The sequence below is a fragment of the Heteronotia binoei genome, chromosome 20 (genome assembly GCF_032191835.1).
Source record: "Heteronotia binoei isolate CCM8104 ecotype False Entrance Well chromosome 20, APGP_CSIRO_Hbin_v1, whole genome shotgun sequence".
Taxonomy (NCBI): Eukaryota; Metazoa; Chordata; class Lepidosauria; order Squamata; family Gekkonidae; genus Heteronotia; species Heteronotia binoei.
Window position 1 is genome coordinate 7,341,870 of NC_083242.1, and position 25,344 is coordinate 7,367,213.

General features: G+C 50.5%; 2 protein-coding genes across 3 annotated transcripts in view; one reads left to right on the forward strand and one right to left on the reverse strand.

Moving 5' to 3' along the window:
• WDR90 (WD repeat domain 90) overlaps positions 1-11,041 on the reverse strand; it is a 70,506-nt gene extending 59,465 nt beyond the window's left edge. The window contains 7 exon segments of the mRNA XM_060260744.1: positions 212-279; positions 1,585-1,708; positions 2,387-2,557; positions 3,782-3,920; positions 5,962-6,138; positions 6,316-6,407; positions 10,991-11,041. Coding sequence (XP_060116727.1) covers positions 212-279; positions 1,585-1,708; positions 2,387-2,557; positions 3,782-3,920; positions 5,962-6,138; positions 6,316-6,407; positions 10,991-11,000 — 781 coding nt within the window. The 5' untranslated portion in view covers positions 11,001-11,041.
• A 63-nt stretch (positions 11,042-11,104) lies between these two features.
• On the forward strand, positions 11,105-25,116 carry LOC132588366 (adenine nucleotide translocase lysine N-methyltransferase-like). 2 transcript variants are annotated; one of them, XM_060260740.1, is made up of 7 exons: positions 11,105-11,247; positions 14,730-14,893; positions 16,442-16,546; positions 17,055-17,195; positions 17,973-18,023; positions 21,535-21,739; positions 24,957-25,116. In XM_060260740.1, exons 2-6 carry the CDS (start codon positions 14,732-14,734, stop codon positions 21,727-21,729), a joined length of 654 nt encoding a protein of 217 aa, XP_060116723.1. In that variant the 5' UTR covers positions 11,105-11,247; positions 14,730-14,731; the 3' UTR covers positions 21,730-21,739; positions 24,957-25,116. The 2 variants fall into 2 exon arrangements, with proteins under 2 accessions (XP_060116723.1, XP_060116722.1); XM_060260739.1 differs by lacking the exon at positions 24,957-25,116 and having other exon boundaries at positions 21,535-22,233.
• Positions 25,117-25,344: the final 228 nt, after the last annotated feature.

Here is a 25,344-nt window from a genome sequence, read left to right on the forward strand (position 1 = left end):
GGCTCATTCCTTCCTGCCCTCGCAATCTGAGGATCACAGCCCATTGCCCCTCTCTTCTTTCTCCCACCCAGGCTTTCAAACTGTGCTCGCAGCAATCCCAAGGCTCCTCAGGAGCACAGCAGGCCGGAAAACCCCACTCCGCTCTTGGGGAAGTCACCTGCACAGTGACCCTGAGGCTCCTTCCAGTCCCACCATCCGTCCCCCCCCTTACCTGCAGCTGGCTTCAAGGCACCTTTCTGAATAGAGTCAAACGGCAACTTGGACCCATCCAAAGGGAACCTGAATAAGAAAGCCAAAGAGGCCGATTGGCGATGAGGCGACACAGGCATAAGACTAGGCATGGCTTTTTTTGTAGCAGGAACTCCTTTGCATATTAAGCCACGCTCCCCTGATGTAGCCAATCCTCTTGGAGCTTACAGTAGGCCCTGTAAGAAGAGCACTGTAAGCTCTTGGAGGATTGGCTACATCAGGGGGTGTGTGGCCTAATATGCAAAGGAGCTGCTGCTACAAAAAAAGGCCTACGACTAGGCAAGGTTGTAATTTCCTGTGCCACCCAAGATGCAAGAGTTATGCCTGTCAAGTCTGAAAGAACATGCTCCTTAAAAAAGGAATATTTTGTGAGCTGTGAGCCAGTTTGGTGTATTTTTATTTATTTATTTATTTATTACTTCGCATTTATATCCCGCCCTCTCCGCAAGCGGACTCAGGGCGGCTCACAACATTATAAAAACAATCAATCCACTAAAACATATAAAACCATAGTGGTGGTGAAGTGTGCAGACCACCATAGTGTAGTGGTGAAGTGTGCAGACTCTTATCTGGGAGAACCGGGTTAGATTCCCCCACTCCTCCACTTGCACCTGATGTGACCTTGAATCAGCCACAAGTTCTCTCAAGGTGTTCCGCTCAAGAGCAGTTCTGGGAGAGCTCTCTCAGCCCCACCCACATCACAGGGTGTCTGCTGTGGGGAGGGGAAGGGAAAGGAGATTTGTAAGCCGCTCTGAGACTCCTTCGGGTCGCGAAGGGCAGAGTATAAATCCAATCTCTTCTTCTCTGTGATTGATGGATGAGCACAGAAAACCACAAAGGCCACGGAAAGGTATACGGACGGGGTGCCCAGAGCTCAAGGGGGTGATTTGTGGGGACTCTTCCCCACAGCGATATCACAGTTCTCACATGCCCAAATGTGACACACACAACCAGGTTCTGCATGACAATACTCAAATGCAACACATGCGACCTGTGGTGGCTCTCCATTACAATATGCATCTTTTTCTTTCTTTTAAGCAGGCTTTTTCTTTCTTTTAAGCAGGAACTTCTTTGCCTATTAGGCCACACACCCCTGATGTAGCCAATTCTCCAAGAGCTGACAGTAGACCTCGTGCTAAGAGCCCTGCATGCTCTTGGAGGACTGGCTACATAAGAGAAACGTGGCTTAATATGCAAAGGAGTTCCCGCTACAGAAAAAGCCCCGCCCCATGTCGATTCTTCCACCTCTATACAAGAGATATGGCAACACTTCTTTAAGAAAAGAAACAAAAAGGAAAAAACATCTAGGCAAAACCGGAATTAAGCAAACCGTGCCTAATGTAATCGTAAATGTCATGCCAGTTTTCGCCCTTCGGCACGGGGAAGGCCATTTCTCGCGGAACCGGGGAGACACCATTCAAGACCAGCTTGGACTGTTGAGCCTCTGAGAAGGACATGGCTAAAAAGAAAACAAGCAGGGAGACACATGAAGGAGAAGTCAGAAGCACTTCCATGCTAAGAACTTAGAGAAGAATTACAGTCGTTTCCATGGGTTTCTGTATCTCAGCTTCCTCACCCGTTCTTGTGTTTTAAAGAAAACCAAGTCCATTTTGTAAAAAGTGACTAGCTAGTCATAGCATGTGAGAGAAAAAGACAAGGAGGATTTAGAAGCTAAGTAAACTGGGGGTTCTGAGGCCCAAATTTTCTTTTGAGGGCCTCCAATGATAAAACCTGGCCAGCTGCTAGTGAAGAGATGCCATGTTGGATCAGGCCAGTGGCCCATCCAGCCCAACACTCTGTGTCATACAGTGGCCAACCCAGGTGCCATCAGGAGGTCCATAATTGGGCCAGAACTCCAGAAGCTCCACTGTTACCCTCCAAGTACCAAAAAGAAAGAGCATCACTGCCCCAGACATAAGAACATAAGAGAAGCCATACTGGATCAGGCCAGCGGTCCATCCAGTCCAACACTCAGTGTCACAACCCAGGTCAAAACCCAGGGGCCATTAGGAGGTCCACCAACAGGGCCAGCACTCCAGAAGCCCTCCCACTGTTGCCCCCCAAAGAGCAAGACGACAGAGCATCACTGCCTCAGATGAAGATCATGCTACTGGCCCACGGTCTTCTGATCTCTCACCTGGGTCGAAGAGCAGGTTGCTGGTGAACAGGTTCTTCACCAGCAGGTTGGAACAGAGTTTGACGCTCTTCAGATGGCTGTAGCTGCGGTTCAAGTACAGGGAGAGGATGTGGCGGAGGTCAAGGGTCAGGAAAGTCCAGCGCACGTTGGCCGGGGCCAAGCCCACCAAATCTGAAGATCAGAAACCCAGCAAGCACAAACTTGAACAGAGATGCTCGACACACACGAACAAACTGTGTGTTTGTTCCATGGCCTTTCATTCTCAAATGTTTTGAACTGTAAGCTGGGAGTGTGAGCCAGGCAGTCCTGAATTCAGATCTCACCTTGACTACAAATTCCTTAAGTGGCCTTTAGGAGTCCATGATTTTTTCAGATGCTGTCTCACATCTACAGCTTCAGCCTAACACAGCAATCCCCCAACAATTTGCCCCTGGGCACCCCCTTTAGTGTTTTATAGAAAGAGGGCGGGGCCAGAGAGGGCTTTTGCCCAGCAAGGCTTCTGACTGGCCACTGGAAATTCGGTTGGCTCTGTAGATTTTTTGTAAACGTTGCTTTGGCATCAGCGGCTGCCACATTCCAAGGAACTTCACTGTGTGACTGAAGATAAGCTGTGGCAGCCATTTTGTGGCTGTCTCCACCTCTTGAAGCAGCCATTTTGTGTCTGTCAAAATTTCAAAGGTGCCCACAGGCTCAAAAAGGCTTGGGGGGGGGACACTGGTCTAACAACAGTGACCTACCTCACAGGACGGTTGTAACGGTTACTGGGTAGAGCTCAGAAAGTCCAAGAGCTCTATATGAAAATGATTACTGGCCAATATACTACCTCAGGCAAGGGGCAATTCCTCCACCCCTAAATCGCTCTTGCCTTGGAAGGAGAGCACGTCAGATCAGAGGAAGGCTTCCGGCTTTGCTTAGCGAAATGGTAGCACCAGGCTACGGTTTTTTTAGGGGATGACTAAACGAAGAAGACTGCAGATTTATACCCTGCCCTTCTCTCCGAATCAGAGTCTCACAATCTCCTTTATCTCCTTCCCTCACAACAGAGGTAGGTGGGGCTGAGAGGGTTCTCACAGCAGCTGCTCTTTCAAGGACAACTCCATGAGAGCTATGGCTGACCCAAGATCACTCCAGCAGTTGCCAGTGGAGGAGAGGGGGAATCAAACCCGGTTCTCCCAGATAAGAGTCCATGCACTTAACCACTACACCAAACTGGCTCTCTTTTGCCGTGATAATAACCATGTGTGGCTCCCTCCGCAAGAGAAGCCGCTCACAGCCCGGCCCCACAGCCCAGTTCTCTCAAGGAACTTGAATTTCAGCCACAAACCCTGCCACAAGGAAGCCAGACAGGAAGGGACTCAGAGCTGACTGCTTGGTTCAGCACCGCCGTGGTCTCACCTCGCTTGGCTGCCTTGGCTGTGTTTTCATGGATGGACCCTTTGGCCGCCCCGCAGATGAAGGGGAACTGGAGCCACGTGGCTGTCGACTTGAACTCCTTGAAGAGGTTGGAGAAGGAGATGCGCACCACCTGGCTGTCCTGCCGGGCAAAAAAGAACACAAGCTACTCAAGAGGGAACAGGTCTCTCGTTGCATTCAACTCTACGTTCGGCTTAGGCTGAACACAGGGAGACGCGAGAACTTGCAACGGGCAGGAAACTCAATCTGAAAGGGCTCCTTTGGCAACTCTGGGCTGACTGGTGAGACCTCACCCACATCATTTCCATCTTTCCTTCTCAGCCAGAAGGACTAAAACTTGCATTTTAAAGGAACAAATACGGCAACCCCCCCGGAAGCCAAATTCTGCATCCCATGCTGTGTTCTGGGCTGACGCAGGAGCTCTGGCCCTTGCATTTTAGCTAAACAAGATGCCTGCCACTGGCCCCCACCCCCACCTAGGGTTGCCAGTTCTTCCCTGGCAGCAGTCGGGGAGGGGCAGGGAGGTAGGGTGGTCAGCCCCAGATTGGGAAACTCCTGGAGATTTGGGGATGGAGCCTCGGGAAGCCAAGGACCTCAGTGGGGTTTAATGCCACAGAGTCCACCTTCTGGAGCATCCGTTTTCTCCAGGAGAACTGATCTCTATACACATGAACCTACCTTAGACTGAATCAGAGCCTTGGTCCATCACGTACTATCTACTCAGACTGGCAGCAGCTGCCCAGGATCTCAGGCTGAGGCCTTTCTCATCACCTCCTACTAGATCTTTTTAATTAGAGATGCTGGGTATCGAACCTGGGACCTTCCACAAGTCAAGCAGTTGCTCTGCCAGAGAGCCACAGCCCCTAGTCTGGAGGTAAGTCATAATTCCAGGAGATCCCCAGGCCCCACCTGGAGGCTGGCATCCCTGCCCCCAACTCTTGCTCTGCATAAGAATTCCAGAGAGAAGAGGGTTTTTCTCACCTCATGCTGGGCAGAAGCAGCATGAGTCCGTCACTCTGTCCAAGCTGGCAGCTCAGCCTCTATTCCCCTATAAGAATATCAGAAGAACCCTGCTGGATCAGACCAGTGGTCCATCTAGTCCACTCTCCTGTCTCACACAGTGGCCAGCCAGTTCCTCTGGAGGGCCAACAACAGGGCAGAGAGGCCGAGGCCTTCCCTTGAGAAGAACATCAGAAGAGCCCTGCTGGGTCAGACCAGGGAGGGTCCATCTAGTCCAGCATCCTATCTCACACAGTGGCCAACCAGTTCCTCTGGAGGGCCAACAACAGGGCAGAGAGGCCAATGCTTTTATAAGAACATCAGAAGAGCCCTGCTGGATCATGCCAGTGGTCCATCTAGTCCAGCATCCTGTCTCACACAGTAGCCAACCAGTTCCTCTGGAGGGCCAGCAACAGGGCAAAAAGGCCTTCCCCTGTTATTGCCTCCTGGCTCTGGGATTCAGGGGCTCAGTACCTCTGAATGTGGAGATTCCCCTCAGCCACCACGGCTAGTAGCCATGGATAGATTTCTCCTCCATGAATCTATCTCATCCCCTTTTCAAGCTGTTTCTTCCTCTTTCATATACAGCCTCTGCTGCCCCACTGGGACAGCAGAAGAAAAAGAAAAAGGTTTTAAATCCAGCCCTTCACTACATGAACGATTGTTGGGAGTGGCTTACGATCACGTTTCCTTCCTCTCCCCACAACAGCCACCCTGTGAGGCACGTGGGGCTGAGAGTTCTGAGAGCTGTGACTGCCCCAAGGTCACACAGCTGGCTGCTTGGGGAGAAGGGAGGAATCAAACCCGGTTCTCCAGACTAGAGTCTGCCACTCTTAATTACTGCACCAAACTGGCTCTCGTAAGATTACGGCAAACACTCTTCCCACACCCTGCATTCCTTCGTGTTCTATGATGCATCATTATCTTCCTAGCAAACTTGGCAAACTCCTCGCTTCTGAGAGCAGCAGCTGGTGAGCTGTTTTCTGATGGAGCAAGCAGGGGTGGAATTCTAGCAGGAGCTCCTTCGCATATTAGACCACACACCCCGGGGGTAGCCAATCTTCCCCTGCTAGAAACGCCCACTGGCTCGTGGATCCCACCTCACCCTGTGGCTCACACAACTATACTGGCCACCAACGGTAAGGAAAGAAGCCTTCGCTCACCTCTGTGGCGACATCCAGGTGCACCACGAAATATTTGGTAGGCATGGGCTTGAAGAGGATGTAGAGGTAGCAGCCAGTGAGGCCAAGTGACTGTGTGCTGGTCTTGGGGAGCTGGAGGTAGTTGCTGGCGGGAACCGAACCGCTGATGCGATACACCGTGCCTTTCAGGGTTTTGTCCTGAACAGGGAACAGAAAGGGAGCTGTGAAGACGTGCCCAGGAGAAACAGAAGAGGAAATGGAGTCTGCTGTTTGGGGAGGGGTCAAAAGTAAACAGGAGTTTTGTGGCCAACCAAAGACCCCCCCCAAATACTTGCAAAAAGATTACCACTGAACTCAGAGAATCCACCGCCTTACCATAACTGTTGTCACATCGCCTTCCTTGGTGGACCTTTTCCATTCCTCCACTTTAAAGTGCTTGAAGACATTCAGGAAAGGATGCTGCCACACTGTAAGAAGGGGGGTGAACGGAGCGGTTAAATGCCAGCAGTTTAAACATAATTTCTGCAATTAAAGTGGCTTGTATTTCAAATGAATTTCTGCACATGGGTTCCCTAAAGTTACAGCCAATTTGGTATAATGGTTAAGTGCGTGGACTCTTATCTGGAAGAACCGGGTACGAATCCCCACTCCTCCACTTGCACCTGCTGGAATGGCCTTGGGTCAGCCATAGCTCTGGCAGAGCTGTCCTTGAAAGGGCAGCTGCTGTGAGAGTTCTCTCAGCCCCACCCACCTCATAGGGGGTCTGTTGTGGGGGGAGAAGATATAGGAGATTGTAAGCCACTCTCAGTCTCGGATTCAAGGAGAAGAGCAGGGTATACCGTGTTTCCCCGAAAATAAGACACTGTCTTATATTTGTTTTTTCTCAAGAAGACACACTAGGGCTTATTTTCAGGGGATGTCTTATTTTTTATTAAGTATGATACAACAATCTACATTTATTCAAATAGTTAAGTCATCTTCTGGAACATTGTCATAACTCTCCAGACCTGGAATTCCATCCTGAATTTTTTGCGACGCCCATCACTAGGTCTTAATATCAGGGTAGGGCTTATATTTAACAAATGCATAGAAATCCTGCTAGGGCTTATTTTTTGGATAGGTCTTATTTTCAGGGAAACAGGGTAAATCTGTAATTCTTATTCTTATTCTTAGTTGCTGGAAAATGAGTATGGAGATCAAATTGGGTTTTTGCAACAACAAAAAGGACAGCCAAGTATGGTGGATAAATAAAAGCTGTTAACACTTCTACCTGTCTTTGCAAAATCCAGATTAAAGTCCAAGATGACAAAACTCAGAAGCACAAGCTTCTGAGTTCATCAGAAGCCTTCATCTGGCCAGAAGGAGAAGGGCTGTGGCTCAGTGATAGAGCATCTGCTTGGTACATTGAAGGTCCCAGGTTCAAGCCCCGGTATCTCCAGTTGAAAGGATTAGGCAGTAAGTGATATGAAAGATCTCTGCCTGAGACCCTGGAGAGCCACTGTCAGTCTGAGTAGACAATACCAACCTTAAGAACATAAGAGAAGCCATGTTGGATCAGGCCAATGGCCCATCAAGTTCAACACTCTGTGCCACATAAGAACATAAGAGAAGCCATATTGGATCAGGCCATTGGCCCATCCAGTCCAACACTCTGTGTCACATAAGAACATAAGAGAAGCCATGTTGGATCAGGCCAGTGGCCCCTCCAGTCCAACACTCTGTGTCACATAAGAACATAAGAGAAGCCATGTTGGATCAGGCCAATGGCCCATCCAGTCCAACACTCTGCGTAACATAAGAACATAAGAGAAGCCATGTTGGATCAGGCCAATGGCCCATCCAGTCCAACACTCTGTGCCACATAAGAACATAAGAGAAGCCATGTTGGATCAGGCCAGTGGCCCATCCAGTCCAACACTCTGTGTCACACAGTGGCCAAAAAAACCCAGGTGCCATCAGGAGGTTCACCAGTGGGGCCAGGACACTAGAAGCCCTACCACTGTGCCCCCCCACCCCAAGCACCAAGAATACAGAGCATCACTGCCCCAAACAGAGTGTTCCAACAATATGCTGTGGCTAACAGTCACTGATGGACGTCTGCTCCAGATGTTTCTCCAATCCCCTCTTGAAGCTGTCCATGCTTGCAGCCGCCACCACCTCCTGTGGCAGTGAATTCCATGCGTTAATCACCCTTTGGGTGAAGAAGGACTTCCTTTTATCTGTTCTTTCTAACCCGACTGCTCAGCAATTTCATGGAGTGCCCCATGAGTTCTTGTATCGCGAGGAAGGAAGAAAAGTACTTCTTTCTCTACCTTCTCTATCCCATGCATGATGAAGCAATGGTCTGCTTCAGTATAGGGCAGCTTTGTAAGTGTGTGTTTGTTACAATAATTTAAAAAAATCAAGGTGGGAAAAACATTTCCCCCCCAGGTCTAGATCTTAAGACTTCATCACGAATGCCTCTTTGACTTGGAAAATCTGCTTTCCTCCACCCCACCCCCACCCCTTCATTTTCTACATTTTTATAAACATCTGACTTGATGAAGAGTTCTCATAAGCTCCAAAGCTCGCAGCGGTTTTTGTCATTTTTGGTTGGCCTCAACAAAAAGTACTGCGTGGATTTTGCTTTTCATTCCAGACAGGTAAACAGACTCTCCAAACACAGTTTTTATAATATCCTATTTTTCCACAACTCGCATTAGCAACCTTCCCACAGATTTAAAAGGCACAAGCATTTCTGGGATACAGAATTTCTTCTCCCTTTCCCCCCTCCAGTCTGGGATTTTGCATATTTGACCCCTGTGCAACAGGCAGAAATCCAGAAGTGGACGCTTCCCCTCATCCCTGAGAAAAGCTTCACCAGATGGATGTTTAATACCCCTGTAGTTACATATCAATAGTTGTGCAACAGACAGAAGTCCAACAGGTAGGGCTTCTGTCCACCAGCTCAACAAAACAACTCCCTTTATTATTGTTGGCACAGAGCTGTTCTGTAAACAGGAATCCTATTTATACATCATCTAATGGTTTTATTACTTCCTGGGAATGCCCCTGCAGACTCAAGAACAGTGCAACAGGCAAGGATTCAACAGGTGCTACTTTCCATCATCTGAGGGTTAAGAAGCTTCTCCCTGTGGAATATCTGCCTGTCACACAGCTGTTAAGGGACAAGAACCTTGCATTGCAAGGGGAGCGATGGAAAACCAACATATGCTGCTTTCCAGCCTTTCCTATAAAAAGTCTTCCCTGGTTGAATTTCTGCCTGTCATCTATGGGTGAAAAGATGACAAAAGCTTTGCATTGTGGTGGAACAACAGAAACCCAGAAGTTTTAACTTCCTTCCAATTCCCATCACACCTTCCCCCTGTTGAATTTCTGCTAGTCCTACAGGTGTTAAAAAGGAACAATAGCCTTATACTGAAGAAGAGCGGCAGAAATCCAACAGGTGTTCCTTCCTTCCTTCAATCCCTATTAGGAAAGAGCTACCACAGTTGGATTTCCGACTGCCACTCAGGTACTAAAACACCTTGCATTGGAGAGAGTGCCAGAAATCCAATATGTTGCACCCACCTTTATGATAAGCCTTGTCCTGTTGAATTTCAGTCTGCCACACAAAGGGTATCAAAGTTACCAGAGCCTTGCATTGGAGAAGCGCTCCAGAAACCTAACGGGGTGGTTTTTACTCCCGTCCCTATTGTAAAAATCTTCTCCTGTTGAATTTCTGTCTGCCACGCAAGGGTTTAAAAGTTACCAAAGCCTTGCATTGGAGGGAAGCTTCAAAAACCCAACAGGTACTGCTCACCCCAGCCCTATTACAAAAGTCTTCTCCTGTTGAATTGCTGTCTGCCAAACAAAGGTTTAAAAGTTACCACACAGGTAAACCAGTTACCATACAGGAAGGTTAAAAAGTTACCATACAGGAAACCCAACAGGTGCTGCTCACCCCCTTCCTATGTCTTCCCCTGCTGAATTTTAGTCTGCCACACAATTCACCAGAGACTTGCACTGGGGAAAATGCCAGAAACCCAGGAGCTGCCACTCACCTCCTGCCCCATCATAAAGTCTTTCCCTGTTGAATTGCAGTCTGCCAGACAAGGTTTTACATTAAAAGCTACCAGAGCCTTGCAGGGGAGGGGGTGCCTGCAAACCAACAGGTGCCCCTCGACTCCCGGACCCTATAAGTCTTCCCCTGTTGAATTTTGGCCTGCCATACAAGGGTTTAAAAGCTACCAGAATCTTGCACTGGGGGAGCACCAGCAACCCAATCGGTGCCCCCTAAACTCCCCACCCTTATGAAAAAGTCTTCCCCTGTTGAATTTCACTCTGCCATGCAAGGGCTTAAAAGTTTCCAGAGCCTTGCATGGAGGGGGGGCACCTGCAACCCAAGAGGCACCCCTCAACTCCCCACCGTTATGATAAAAGTCTTCCCCTGTTGAATTTCAGTCTGCCATACAAGGGTTTAAAAGTTTCCAGAGCCTTGCATTGCGGGGGGGGGGGGGGTGGCACTCCAGCAACCCAAGAGGCATCCCTCAACTCTCCACCCTTATGATAAGTCTCCTCCTGTTGAATTTCAGTCTGCCACACAAGGGCTTAAATTAAAAGTTTCCAGAGCCTTGCATGGGGGGTGGGGGGTGGCGCTCCAGCAACCCAAGAGGCATCCCTCAACTCCCCACCCTTATGATAAGTCTCCTCCTGTTGAATTTCAGTCTGCCACACAAGGGTTTAAATTAAAAGTTTCCAGAACCTTGCACTGGGGGGGGGCGCACTAGGAACCCAAGAGGCACCCCTCAACTCCCCACCTTTATGATAAAAGTCTTCCCCTGTTGAATTTCGGTCTGCCACACAAGGGTTTAAAAGCCCCGAGAGACTCGTACTGGGCCGGACACCCAACCGGTGCAGCTCACGCCCCCTGAAAGGGAGGCTTCCCCTGTTGAACTGCTGCCTGTCCACCCATCCGAAATGACGTCAAAGGATGCTGAGAGCGAGGCGGGCCCGTGGAGGGGTCCCCCCTCGCCCCCTTCCCGCCCGAGGCGGGGCTCCCCCTTCCTACCTTTGGCCATGGCGGCGCCTCCGTCTCTCGCCTTCCCGCCGCCTCCCTTGAAGAGCCCGCCAACCATAGAGCCGCCTCAGGCCGGCCGCCGGAAGAGCCGCCGCTAGAGCGGCCGCGCCGGGTCACCGAGGCGGAGGCTAGAACGGAGGCACCCGCCCCCTTTCCCGTCGGGGAGGGGGCGCTCTGCCCCTCGCCTCTCTATGGCGCCTGGTGTGGCTGGACCTCCCCTGGGACCTTGCAGGGCGAGTCTTAAAGTTGTGAGCAACTTTCCTTGAAGCTCCTGCATACTTTTGCTTGCTTTGGGGGTATTTTTTTTCCAGAGCTAAGCCAAACGCGTGTGAGCAGGGGGCTACAGAACTGTGAGCTAGCTCACACTAACTCAGCTTAGAGGGAACACTGGGTTGGAACGGGCTTTTGGTGCAGGCTGCTGTCAGTTAACAGTTAACGGCCGTGACGAGGCGGGAGCTGCGAGGAATCGGGGCGAAGGGACGGTGGTTCCAGCCTCCAGGTGAGGGCTGGAGATCTCCCGGAATTGCAGCTGATTTCCAGGCAGAAGTAGGGTGGCCAGCTCTGAGTTATGAAATACCTGGCGATTTGGGGGGGAGAGGGGGCAGGGGATCTGGAGAGTGTGGGATTTGGGCAGGAGAAGCACCTCAGTTGCCGCCAAAGAGTCCACTTTCTCCGGGGAAACTGATCTCATCGGACTGTGGATCAGTTGGAAAAAGCATGCGATCTCCAGGCCTCGCCTGGAGGTTGGCAACCAAAGAGATCAGTCCCTCTAGAGAAAATGGCTGCTGTGCAGGGTGGACTCTAGGGTGGCATACCCCGCTGAGACCCTTCTCCCCAAACCCCTCTCTCCCCAGGTGCCACTCTCAGAATCTCCAGGTATTTCCCAAACCAGCGTTGGCAACCCTAGGGGATGCAAATGACAGGGAACTCTGTCAGACGCCAAAGATTGTTGAGCTCTGGCTTACAGGTGTTACTTTCCCATCATCTGTTTCAGTTTTGACTTGTCTCCAGTGAGCTCAGGGTGGCATACAGAAAGCCAGTGTGGTACAGTAGTTAAGAGTGCGGGACTGCGGTTTGGGAGAGCTGCATTCAGATCCCCACTTGTGCTGTGGAAGCTTGCTGCGTGTCCTTGGGCCAGTCACAAGCTCTCAACCTACCCTTCCTCGCAGGGGTGTTGTGAGGATCATATGGAGTAGAGGAGAATGATGTAAGGCCGCTTTGGGCCTCAATGGGGAGAAAGGCAGGGTGGAAATGAAGAAAATGAATAAATCCTGGTCCGCCATTTTGCCAGGATGGTTCTCGTACTAGTTTGTGTCTTTTTTCTTTTTTGTACCACACTTGGAGACAGAAAAGTTGGCCATACACACAATGCACCCATATTGAGATCCGTTTCATATGATTTTGTAAAAGTGGTTCCAAAAGATCCTGGGAATAGTCGTTTGCTGAGGAGTGAAGATTTCCCTGCTGTGGATACCCATTCTTTTCACTTTGAGGTACACTGAAACCCCCTTGAACAAGTTTTGTGATCAGATTCGGAGATTTGGCCGCTCTTTCTCAGCTGCCTCCGTACGTATGAAGCTGTCTTATACTGAATCAGACCCTTGGCCCATCAAAGTCGGTATTGTCTACTCAGATTGGCAGAGGCTCTCCAGGGTCTCAAGCAATGTTCCCTCTAAGCTGCAGAGTCTTGTGAGCAAAAATTCTACATGGTGAACTACTGGCATTCAAGTTGTGAGCTGCTGCATCAATTAGTGTGCTCTGGAGTCATCCTTCCTGAGCTAAAACAACGCTAACTCAGCTTAGAGGGAATACTGGTCTCAAGCTGAGGTTTTTCACACCTATTTGTCTAGATCCTTTTTAGTTGGAGATGCCGGGGATTGAACCTGGGACCTCCTGCTTGCCAAGCAGATGCTCTACCACTGAGCCACCATCCCTCCCCATGTGAAGGGTTTTGTGCAGAGTGGAGTGGGCCAAATGCTGACTGCAGGGATGCAGCAACATCAGAGGTCTTAGCCAAAAAAAGTGGGGGACCTAAAGAAGTCGGCGGGGGGGACCACACAAAACTTTTTCAAACACAGTTTTCCAATGCTATCTCCCCATATTCTTAAACCTTAATGGTGCCAGCTGCTCCATGGTGATTCCCACTCCCCCCCCCCCAAGTGGGCAACTCCAGGTTCAGAAATACCTGTAGATTTGAGGGTGGAGACTGAAAGGGTGGGGTTTAGGGAGGGGGGGGGCTTGGTAGAATATAATGCCACACAGTCCGCCTTCCAAAGCAGCCATTTTCTCCTGGAGAAGCGGGATAAATGTTACAAATAAATAATAAACAATTTATGTAGCCTGGAGGTAATTTTAATACTCCTTTTGTCTACTGGATGACGAGTGATTATGAATAACTCTTCTAGGGTTGTCAGGTCTGCGCTGGAAAATACCTGGAGAATTTGGAGGTGGATCCACGAGAGAGGGCGGGGTTTGGAGATGGGAGGGGCCTCAGCATGGTACAGTGCCAAAGAGTCCACCCTCTCAAGCAGCTGTTTTCTTCAGGGGAGCTGATCTCTGCCAGCTGGAGATCAGTTGTAAAAGCAGGAGATCTCCAGGCCCCACCTGGAAGCTGGCAACCCTAAACTATTTGCTGCTCAAGATCATAGAAATCATAGATATTTTATTGGAGGAAAGGGAAGTCATTTTGTAATTGTAATTCCGGGAGATCGCAAACCTCAACCTGAAGGTTGGCAACTCAGTCCCACAGATTTCTAATGTTTTTGTAAGCTGTAAGCTGCGCTGGTCTCATTTTTACCCCCAGTAAAGTCTTCGGTTCAGTCTCCCAAGATCGCCAGCTTTAAAAAAGAGAGAGAAATCAGGTGGTGCTATGAAAGACCTCTCTGCCTGAGAGGTGGCAGCCAGTGTTCCCTCTAAGCTGAGTTTGTGTGAGCTAGCTCCCACATTTTTAGCCTCCAGCTCACACATTTTTGTCTTAGCTCACGAAGGATGACCCCAGACCGCACGACTATGCAGTAACTCTCAACTTGAATGCCAGTAGCTCACCGAGTAAAAGTTTTGCTCACAAGACTCTGCAGCTTAGAGGGAACGTTGTGCAGCTGCTTGGCATGCAGAAGGTCCCCGGTTCAATCCCCAGCAACTCCAGTTAGAAGAACCATGTGGCAGGTGATGGGAAAGACCCCTGCCTGAGACCCTGGAGAGCTGTTTCCTGTTGTGAGGAGACAACCTTGGTGTTCTGATTATCTAATTCAGGCTAAGGCAGCTGCACGTATTCTTAGTGCCGACGGGGAAGAATAGAAGAAGAAGAGCCTGGATTTATATTCCACCCTTCACTTGGAGTCTCAGCTCCGTTTACAACCTCCTTTCCCTTCCCCACAACAGACACCCTGTGAGGTCGGTGGGGCTGAGAGAACTCTGAGAGCACTGCTCTTGAGAGAATAGCTCCGAGAGAACTGTGACTGGCCCAAGGTCACATCAGCAGCTGCATGGGGAGGAGTGGAGAATCAAACCCGGTTCTCCCAGATTAGAGTCCACACACTTAACCACTACACCGGACTGGCAAAAGCAGTCATGGCTCTCAGCAGCTGGTATCCTGCTCCGTGCAATCTCCGAGGCATTTCATTTCGGTGACTCACGTAGAGATCTGTTTGGCCCTCAGGACCGATTAGTAAAGGACACTTTTTTGTTCAGCAAGATTGATTCAAAGCTCTCTCTCTTGCTTTTTTTCCAGGCATGGATCCTGACGACTTTGATCTGGGAGAGTTGGCTTCCTCTACGACGCCTGGGAGGAAGAAAGGCCAGGACCTCTGGCAGTTGGTCGCAGGGGCCGGCCTAGCCATATACGTCCTGTGGGCGAGGCCCTTCGGCTTCCGCAGAGTGCCTTTCAGGTTACAGGTGGCCGGTTGACCTCCGCTTTCCAAAAGTCTCAGCCGGGCGAGGGGAAAACAGGGAGGGGGCTGAATCCTGCAAACCCATTCCACTCGTCTTGGTACTTCCCTGGGGTGGAAGCCGCTTTCCACCGATGCAGGAAGGCCTTCCAGATCCACAGCATCTTTTTAACGGGGCAGGAGAATAGGAGAGGATCTTTCTGATGAATCTGGGACAGTTTGTTATGTAATCATCGCAATCATGTCCAATGAGGGGTGGAATGCTGGCAGAAGCTCCTTTGCGTATTAGGCCACGCCCTCCCAATGTAGCCAAGGCTCTTTTTTTGTAAGCTCTTGGAGGATTGGCTACATCAGGGGTGCGTGGCCTAATATGCAAAGGAGCTCCTGCTAGAATTGGATTGCTCAAAGCTGGGGGAAAGTGCGACTTTGTAGGGTTTTCAAGGCAAGAGACGGTTCAGAGGTGGTTTGCCTCTGCCTAGCAGCTCTGGACTTCCTGGGTGGTCTCCCATCCACACCCTGACCAGGGCTGACCTGCGTGGCTTCCAAGTTCTGAGAAGATTGGACAAGCCTGGGCCAAATCGGCATTTCGTCCGTTACAAATAAATGCACACTTTTGTCGTTCTAAGGCAGGGGTGGTGAAATTGTTGTGTGGCTCTCGAAGCCCCCGCCACCCCGTTGGCTGGCTCGGAGAAAACATTTTTCTCTCTAAATCGTAGAATCATGAGAGTTGGAAGGGACCTCCAGGGTCATTGAGTCCAACCCCCTGCACAATGCAGGAAGTTCATAAATCACTTCTCCCAGCCAAGCTGGCAGCTTGGAGAATGCATTTTAAGTTGCTTTCTTTCCACCTCTCCATCTATTTTCCTTCCTTCCTCTCAAACACCTGACATTCATGTCTTGCAGCTCTCAGACATCTGACATTTATTCCATGTGGCTCTTACGTTAAGCAAGTTTGGCCACCCCTGGTCCAAGGCCTGACCTGGATTCTAGGCTGCTGACTCCTCTTGGGGAATTAGCCCCCTCCCCCCCCCGGGTTCCTAATCCCTTTGGGTAGTATTGTTTGGATTCTCCATTTCCTTTGGACTTTGACCTAATCAGCAACATGTGACCATGCAGGACGAATAACGTCCCCCTGATGAGCAGACAGATCTCTTAGAAGGTGGAGTGAGCCACATAGATTATATGTCCCAGTTCTGTGCTGTCAGAAAGCTGAAGAGGTTTGAAGGGCAGAAAAAGAAGACTGCAGATTTATAACCCGCTTTTCTCTCTCAGAGTGGGTCACAATCTCCTTTATCTCCTTCCCCCACAACAGACACCCTCTGTGAGGTGGGTGGGGCTGAGAGAGCTCTTGCAGCAGCTGCCCTTTCAAGGACAGCTCTGCCAGAGCTATGGCTGACCCAAGACCATTCCAGCAGCTGCAAGTGGAGGAGTGGCGAATCCAACCCAGCTCTCCCAGATAAGAGTCCTCACACTTCACCACGACACCAAAGTGGCCCTTTGCCCTTTCCCTGTTCCTTTGCGTAGCTCAGTGCCGCCTTCCTTCTTTCCCACCCAGGTGCCGTATGTGCCGTCGAGTGCCAAGCAAGTGGAGAACCTGATGTCACTGCTGGAGGGGCGCTCGGGGAAGCTGGTGGATTTGGGGTCAGGCGATGGCCGAATCGTAAGAGCGACGGAGCGCTCAGGGTCGTTTACACCCTGCAAGGGCCGAAATCCACATTTGGCTCCTCACACTCGTCTGGGGTTGAGATTTGAGGGGTGGAGCCTGAGGAGGGCGGGGTTTGGGAAGGGGAGGGACCTTGGAGGTATACAACGTCAGCCCTAGACTCCACCCTTCCAAGCCGCCATTTTCTCCAGGAAAGCTGATCTCTGCCAACCGGAGATCACGTGGAAAAGCGGAAGATCTCCAGGCCCCACCTGGAGGCTGGCAACCCAGCTACATTTGATGCTTGGCCAAGTTGGCCTCACTAACACGGTTCCCACAATCCTCTTTGCTACTGTTTTGCACTACATTAGGGCTGATCTAGAGAACCAAGAGTAATTTCCTGAAATCCGGGAAGACGCCGTCTTCTGCCACCTCTGCAGTCTCCCAGCACCCCCCCCCCCCCAAAAAAAAAGAAAAGCATTTCCCAGCCGCAGACAACAAAGCTGATTCCGGCCGTGCTTTCTAGGTGGTGGAGGCCTACCGACGCGGCTTCAGACCTGCCGTGGGCTACGAACTCAACCCCTGGCTGATGCACCTCTCCAGCCTTCGTGCCTGGTGGGCGGGGTGCCAAGGGAAAGTGTGCTTCTGCCGCGAGGACCTTTGGAAGGTAAATCCACGTTCTTGAACACGAAGGCCCCCCTGCGTCCACGATCAGAGGCAGCCTGCCCTCTGCTACCAGTGAGTAGGAAACCAAGAGCTAGGGGAGGGCTTTGCCTTCGTGCTTTGCTCACAGAAGAAGACTGCAGATATATACCCTTCTCTTTGAATCAGAGACTCAGAGCGGCTTCCAATCCCCTTTATCTTCTCCCCCCACAACGGACACCCTGTGAGTTGGGTGGGGCTGAGAGGGCTCTCCCAGAAGTTGCCCTTTCAAGGACAACTCCTGCAAGAGCTATGGCTGACCCAAGGCCATTCCAGCAGCTGCATATGGAGGCATGGGGAATCAGTTCTCCCAGATAAGAGTCCGCACACTTAACCACTACACCAAACTGGCTTTCCTACATCCGAAGTGGCATCCACAGGGTCCCGTTTGGAAGCTGGTTGCCGGACTTCCAAACCGGGGTTTGTTTTTTTTTGCCCTGAATGACGGTGAAGAACCGACAAAACACATGGATGTTCTGAACACCTCCCGGGGCCCCCCCTGAGCCACACCAGAAGTCCCTGAGCCGATGGAGGAACCTTCAGGGAGCGTGTGTGGTGCACACCGCAATTTTCCCCCTCTGCGTCGCTGGTACGCCATTCTGCTCTGCTGCAGCCATTGCTGACTCGCTGTATTCCAGTCTCTGACCCTGCGGCTCGAGGGAGCCTAGCGAGGTCTGGGGGGGCTGCCCCTTCAAAAGAGACATTCACTGAGCTGTCCTTTCCTCCCCCCCTCCCTTTGAAGGCCGACCTCTCCAACTGCAGGAATGTCACCGTGTTCCTGGCCCCCGGCCTGGTGAGTAGAAGCTATTCTGAACTGCCAGTTTCTGTGTCAGCTGAGTAAAAGGGGGAAGGACGGATGTTCAGAAGAGGGGCGCAGCCTCTCAGAGTTTGAGGGACCAATGCCCTTCTTGACCATGGTGCGTGGTTCCCTCAGCAACAAACAGAAAACTTCTCTCCAACTCTTGCTAGAAGCAATAGACATTTTCGCTTGTTGCTGTTGAAGCAGTCTCATTTAATACATTTTAATCCTGGGGTGGCGTATGTTTCTGTTCCCCTATTTTATTGGCACAACTACCGCCCCTGTGAGGTAGGCTAAACAGAGAACGACTCAAGGTCGTTGTCCTCCCGTGACCAAGTGGGGGATCTGAACGAGGGTTTTCTAGAGCTTGCAACACTGTTAATGGCTGCGCCTTTCTGGTTGTCTAGATTATGGGTTCTTAAGTCTTTTTGAGCCTGTAGGCACCTTTGGGATTTTTGACCCGGCCAAAAAATGGCTGCCGTGTGAGGTAGAGCCGGCCACAAAATGGCTGCCATGGAAGCCAGAGCCAGCCACAAAATGGCTGCCACTGCTCACCTTCAATCACACAATGAAGATCCTCATAGCTGTGGTGGCAGCTACTACCAGAGCCACATTTAAAAAAAAAATTCTGCACAGCCAATCAGAAGCCTTACTGGGCAAAAGCCCCACCTGGTGCCGCCCACTTTCAAAAAACACTTGGCGGGCACCAGAAAAGGCATTAGCTGTTGGAGACCCCTGTTCCAGGCCTTCAGAGACCGATTGAAGAAGCCAGCATTCTCACAGGAGAGAAGAGGCCCCAAGTCTCAGCAGGGCCTTTTTGACTGCTGGTCCTGAGTTCAACTCCTGATCTCGCTGGTTTAAAAAGGGATTTCAGTAGGATGAAAACCAATCCAGAGCTGAGGCCTTGGCAGGATAGTACAACGCCTGGACCTCTAGGCTCGGTACGAGAGAATGAGCCCACCTTGTCCTCTCTTTGCCCCCCTGCAAGGAACATAAGGGACACAAACTTTCACTGATGCTACCCACCAACCCACAAGCACCCCAGTCAGCAGTTTTGGGACTCAGTGCTAATCTGAACCTTTGCCCTGTGACCCCCCCCCCCTTCCTTCAGGGCTTTTTTTGTAGCAGGAACTTTGCATATTAGGTCACACAGCCCTGATGTAGTAGCCAATCCTCCTGGAGCTTCCAGTCGGCCCTGTACGAAAAGCCCTGTAAGCTCTTGGAGGATTGGCTACATCAGGGGGTGTGGCCTAATATGCAAAGGAGTTCCTGCTACAAAAAAAGCCCTGTTTGAGGGCACAGGCCCTCGGTTTGGAACAGAAGTTTAATTCCCTATGCATCAACGTGAGGCATCGATTGACAACCATTAGCAAAAGCCTGGCTTATGGCAACAGCCACACCTTTGCCCTTTCACCTTTCCTGGCAGCCAAAGGGGTATTTTTAAAAACGCATCTGTAACAGTTAACTGTGTGCAGGGGGGTGGGGTTATTCCTTTTCCTACCGGCTGCCTTCCCCTTTGTGGGGCGAGGTGAAAAGAGCAGCGTCGACCCATTTGCAAAGAAGGGCGAGGGCTCTAGAAGCGGCCCCCAACCCCGCCGTGCTGAGACATCACATCTGCGCGGTTCCATTTCGAGAGTTGCCATGGCAGACGTGCTGCGGCCAGCTGCTGAGCCACCGGCTTTTCCCCCCGGACTGCAGAGTCAGCCGAAAAGCGGGACGCGCCTCGTTTCTGCAGAGGCTGCAGTCTGAACGCAACGGCTCCCGCATCGCAGTGCCCTGATGCGAATGGGAAGCCGATGCTGGGCGATGAGAGAAAGTGGTCCAGTGACACAGACGCCCCCGAAATGGCCAAGGCTCAGCTGATTTCTTACAGGCTGGCTTCAAAGTGAATTTTGAGGCATTTCGGGGGCGGGGAGGAGGGAAGAGAGTCAATGCAGCAAGGCTTTTTTCCAGCACCCCTACAATTCCGCCCCTTGTGTGCTCGGCGTCTTTTTGCTTATTGTGGGATCCACGCCCACCAGAGACGGATTAACAATTAGGCCAAGTAGGCCCTGGCCTATGGGCCCCCACGCCTTTAGGGGCCCCAGGCTGTCTTTTCCTTCTGTTTTTCTCCCAGCTTGCACGAGCAGCCAGCAACCGAGCTGCTCTTTGCCCGACTTGCCTGGTGCGGCTGCCGCTGGCGTCGTCGCCAAGTTTGCCCGTCTCTGCCTCTCCCCTGCAGCTTAGTCAAAGAGGCTTTTGAGAAGGTGCCTGCAGGCTGAAGTGGGGGCCAGGGGCGGTGGGGTGGGTGCTCAGACTCTGAGATAATTTGCGGGGGGGCCCCCAAGATTTCAGCTGCCTAGGGGCCTCCACAGGTTTTAATCCCACACTGCCACCCACCCACCCCCTTTTCAGGTTTTGCTTTCTGTTGCAACTGGCGGTTTTTGCACATCGGGGCAGATCCGTTCAGAGGAGAAAGGCCTGCGTGCCCGCCTCCTCCCGTTATGGGGACTCTCTTAAGGGGGTTGGGGTGTGAGCCACCACGCAGGCAGCCCAGCTCGGGGGGGGGGGGCATGCGTAGGCTCACCCCAGGCGGCAAGTGGGTACCACTCAGAGGCATCCGCCCTTGAGTCACCAATGATATTTGCCCCTCCCAGGTTTTCCTCAGCAAGCGGGCAGTGGAACGGCTTGATCCGAGTTCCACCAACGCTCCCTGGTTTTGTAATCAATAAAAGTCGTGGCCTGGTTTTATTCCAAAAAAAGATGGGTGGGGTGTTTTCGTGGATCTCCGTAAGACCTCTCCCGAGCCCTGCGTCTGCAATGAACGTAGAGGAACGGATCTAAAAAGAATGTGAAAGATTTCCAACAAAGCTGCATGCGAAACGCGTGGAAGTTACGTAACCATCAAAGATTCTTTCCTTGGCACCATGGAGCTAGAGCCGGGTGGGCGGCCGTGTTGGGTCTGAAGCAGTAGAACGAAGCAGGAGTCCAGTTGCGCCTTTTAAGACCGGCAAAGTTTTATTCAAGATGTGAGCTCTGTCTGAGGAAGCCTGCTTCCAGCACACAAAAGCTTACATTCTGAATAAAACTTTGCGGGTCTTAAAAGGTGCAGCTGGACTCCTGCTTCGTTCTACTGCCTCAGACCCAACACGGCCGCCCACCTGGATCTTTAAGCAATATGGCTGCCCTTACTGAATTACATGGGGATAGATCCAGGTGGGCGGCCGTGTTGGGTCTGAAGCAACGGAACAAAGCAAGAGTCAAGTTTCACCTTTAAGACCAACGAGGTATCCAGAATTAAAGTTTTCATGTGCTAGAGAAGCATGCTTCATCAGACAAAACTTGCCACTTGATTCCTGCTTTTTCCTTTGCCCCACTTGTCTCCTCACCTTTATTAAAATCTAAAGCATCCAACTGAGGCCGAAGTTTGCCATCTCTCAGAGCGGCGTTTGCTCTCTGTGATGCTTGGCTCTATCCTGAGATTTCTTTCCAGTCCTTGTTGCTGATGCCCTTCCCTCCGCACCAGGTTCCTCTCCTGGAAAAAAAACTGCTCGCTGAACTGCCAGAAGACGCCTGCATCGCGGTCGCTCGCTTCCCACTCGGATGGACACCGAGCGGCGTGACCGGCAACGGCTTGGAAAGAGTTTGGGCCTACGACATCAGAGCTGTACGGCAAGCCCAGCAGGGCACAACGGGAGAGCCCAGCGCTGGAGCCCAGTGAGAAAGAATGGGTGCGCAAAAGGTTTTCCGCCTCTCTCGATGGCCTGAAGGACAGCGAGACAAACTGCTGATCACTGGCAGATCTTGCTCAAATTCAAGTTAATGCCTTGAGTAAATTTTTTTTTTTTGCAACTGTCAGCCATTTTGAGAGGATGTTGGATGCTAAGATGGAACCAAGGCATGTTGGCTAACAACCACTTTGGGAAGAAGGCAGGTTGCTGGGTATCCACTCACAGCAAAAGACCAGGGTTCGAATCTTACTTCCCCTCACGGGCTCAGCAGCAGCACTGGCTCATCTTGATTTTTCAGCAGAATCCCTTCCTCTGTAAAGCGTGAATGGCAGCCTACCTCGCAAGGTGGTGGGTCGGGCAAACCTAAGACAGCGAAAAAAGCCACCAGCAATAAGAGCTGCTAAAAAAGCAAAACTCTACACCTGTGCTGTGAAACTAGGCTGAGGTTTTGCAGAAGCATGAGGAAAATAAAATGTAATTTATGTGGGAAGTAATACACCTTTACACTGTCTTACACCTTTACACTGGCCCCCGTTCTTCCCTCATTTTTTGCATATGCAAGAAAACCTTAAGGGGTAAAGAACAGACTGCGCTGGGTACTTATCCAATGCAATACACAGAGAATACACAAGAATAATTAACTATGCATGGAGATGACCAAAGGGAGAAGAGATTCAGGACCACTCGGTCATCAATCCCTTTAAATTTGCCGTAGTTCCTATTTCATTTTCCTGTGGGAACTGAGGGAAAAGGAGAGAAGCCAGAATGACTCTGAAAACAAACTCCCACTTAAGAATTCAACAAACTCATTCTTAAAAACCAAGTTCTCGCATCCGTGAGAATACATTTAAATTTTTAAATTGTATAAATAGTGTGGTGCAAGATGGACAGGTTAAAAGAGGCAGGATTCTGTCAAGACTTTCTTCTATCCCTTCCTCAGTACTGAATTTATCATGGCGTAGAAGAAATTGGATTTATAGCCCGCCATTCGCTTGGAGTCTCAGAGCGGCTTACAATCTCCTTTCCCTTCCCCTCCCCACAACAGACACCCTGTGAGGTAGGCAGGGCTGAGAGAGCTCTCGCAGCAGCTTCCCTTTTAAGAACACCTCTGTGACAGCTCTGGCTGACCCAAGGCCATTCCAGCAGGTGCAAGTGGGGAATCCAACCTGGTTCTCTCATGAGTTCATGCACTTAACCACTACACCAAACCGGTTCTCAAAGGCTAGTGCACTCTGCATGCCCTTATATAACTTGTGAAAACTAAGATAAGTTGCCACGTTAGTCTGCCTGTAGCAGTACAAAAGAGCAAGAGTCCAGTTGCACCTTCAAGACTGACAATTTATGACAGGGCGGGCACTTCTGTGAGTCACTGCTCACTTCCTCGACTCGCGCAAGCTCCTCTCTCCTGCCACAAAGGTTGCTAGTCTTCAAATTGCCTGCAAGGCTCCTGCTCTTTTCTAGGGCAAAAACTAAGTCTGAACCTTGGGTTTCCAACCCTGGTTTTCGTCAATGGTGGGTTCAAGTGTTCACCTCAACTAGGGTTGCCAACGCCAAGTTTGGAACTACCTGGAGATTTTAGGGGTGGAGTCTGGGAAAGTGAGGTTTAGGGCGGGGAGGGAATAAATGGTTTAAATGAATAATCAATTCAGGTGGGTAACTGTGAGGGTCTATAGCAGGGGCGGCCAAACTGCGGCATGAGGCTCTTTCACATACATCGCGCAGCTCTTGATGTCCCTACTGCCCCACTGGCTGGCTTGGAGGAGGCATTTGTCTCTTTAAATCACTTTGTCAAGATGGCAGCCTGGAGAATGCATTTATTCTTTACACCCCTCCCCCCATCTATTTGCCTTCCTTCTGGAGAGCCAGTTCGGTGTAGTGGCTAAGTGCGCAGACTCTTATCTGGGAGAACCGGGTTTGATCTGGGAGAACCGGCCCGCCCTGTCATAAATTGTCAGTTGAAGAAAGGTTGAAACGCTTGGGACTCTTTAGCTTGGAGAAACGTCGACTGCGGGGTGACATGATAGAGGTTTACAAGATAATGCATGGGATGGAGAAAGTAGAGAAAGAAGTACTTTTCTCCCTTTCTCACAATACAAGAACTCGTGGGCATTCGATGAAATTGCTGAGCAGACAGGTTAAAACGGATAAAAGGAAGTACTTCTTCACCCAAAGGGTGATTAACATGTGGAATTCACTGCCACAGGAGGTGGTGGCGGCCACAAGTATAGCCACCTTCAAGAGGGGTTTAGATAAAAATATGGAGCACAGGTCCATCAGTGGCTATTAGCCACAGTGTATGTGTGTATATAACATTTTTGCCACTGTGTGACACAGAGTGTTGGACTTGATGGGCCGTTGGCCTGATCCAGCATGGCTTCTCTTATGTTCTTATGTTGATTCCCCACTCCTCCACTTGCACCTGCTGGAATGGCCTTGGGTCAGCCATAGCTCTCTTAGGAGTTGTCCTCGAAAAGGCAGCTGCTGTAAGAGCTCTCTCAGCCCCATCCACCTCACAGAGTGTCTGTTGTGGGGGGGGGGGAGGTAAAGGAGATTGTGACCACTCTGAGATTCAGAGCACAGGGTGGGATATAAATCTAATAATAATTATATCATCTACTTTTATTTCCTCCTTCCTGTCTCACAGCTCTGAAACATCTGATATCCATGTCTTACAGCTCTCAGACATTTGACATTTATTCTAAGCAAGTTTGGCCACCCTTGGTCTGAAGTAACAGAACAAAGTTTGGGTCCTTCGGCACCTTTGAAGACCAGCTTAAGTTTAATACTAGGTATATGCTTCCCTGTGCATGCACACTTCTTCAGATCTAAAGAAGCGTTTATATACACTAAAGCTGATACCCAGAATTAAACTTTTGCTGGTCTTCAAAGGCATCGCTGGAGACAAGTAATACACAAGGGATTTATGTAGCATGGCGATGAGTTGTCATGCCAGGAGCTCTCCAGGCCCTACTTGGAGGTTGGCAACTCTCTTAGACACAAGCACAACTCTGTGCCAGGATTAATTCTGAGAAGGTAAAAGGGTGGGATGAGTGAACGAGACAGGGAACAGTTAAGGAATGAAGCAACGTTCTGTTTCTGCCGGGCCACCCCAATGTAAATGGACACTCAAGCGGCAGACGCTTCGCCTCCCCCGTCGCTTTGAGTGAAAAACTTTTCCCGCCAGTTCAGTTACTTCATTTTATTTTTTAATTCACAGAAAGCGGAGAACAGAAACACACCAGCAATATCCAACTCCTCACAGCCAAAAATACAGCTTTTAGCGTCACATCTGCCAACCATCGACATGCATACAAAGAGCGATCCCTTCTTTTTCCCCCCCTTTGCTGACAGAAATGAACCACTTTTAAAAAAAGAGAGAGTGTCTATTAGCTTTTTCTGTTTGCATTTTCAGAATGCCCTTTTGAGCAGCTCGGGCGTCAAGCGCTTCGAACAATGCTTTGCCCTTGCACTGGACACCAGCCTGGCCCGTCAAATGCGGACAACTACCCTCTGGGGACAGTTTAAGCGGCACTTAGTAAGCAAGCCCACCGAGAGAGAAGAAGGTGCAACTTACGCCTCGTTTGAGACGCGTTCTTCGGAGGGCC

Bases quoted from the DNA above. Each gene is read 5' to 3' on its own strand.
- LOC132588366 (XM_060260740.1), top strand. From the start codon at position 14,732: ATGGATCCTGACGACTTTGATCTGGGAGAGTTGGCTTCCTCTACGACG. The intron at 16,547-17,054 runs GTAAGAGCGACG...CGTGCTTTCTAG, and splicing joins GGTCAGGCGATGGCCGAATC to GTGGTGGAGGCCTACCGACG. The intron at 17,196-17,972 runs GTAAATCCACGT...CTCCCTTTGAAG, and splicing joins GCCGCGAGGACCTTTGGAAG to GCCGACCTCTCCAACTGCAG.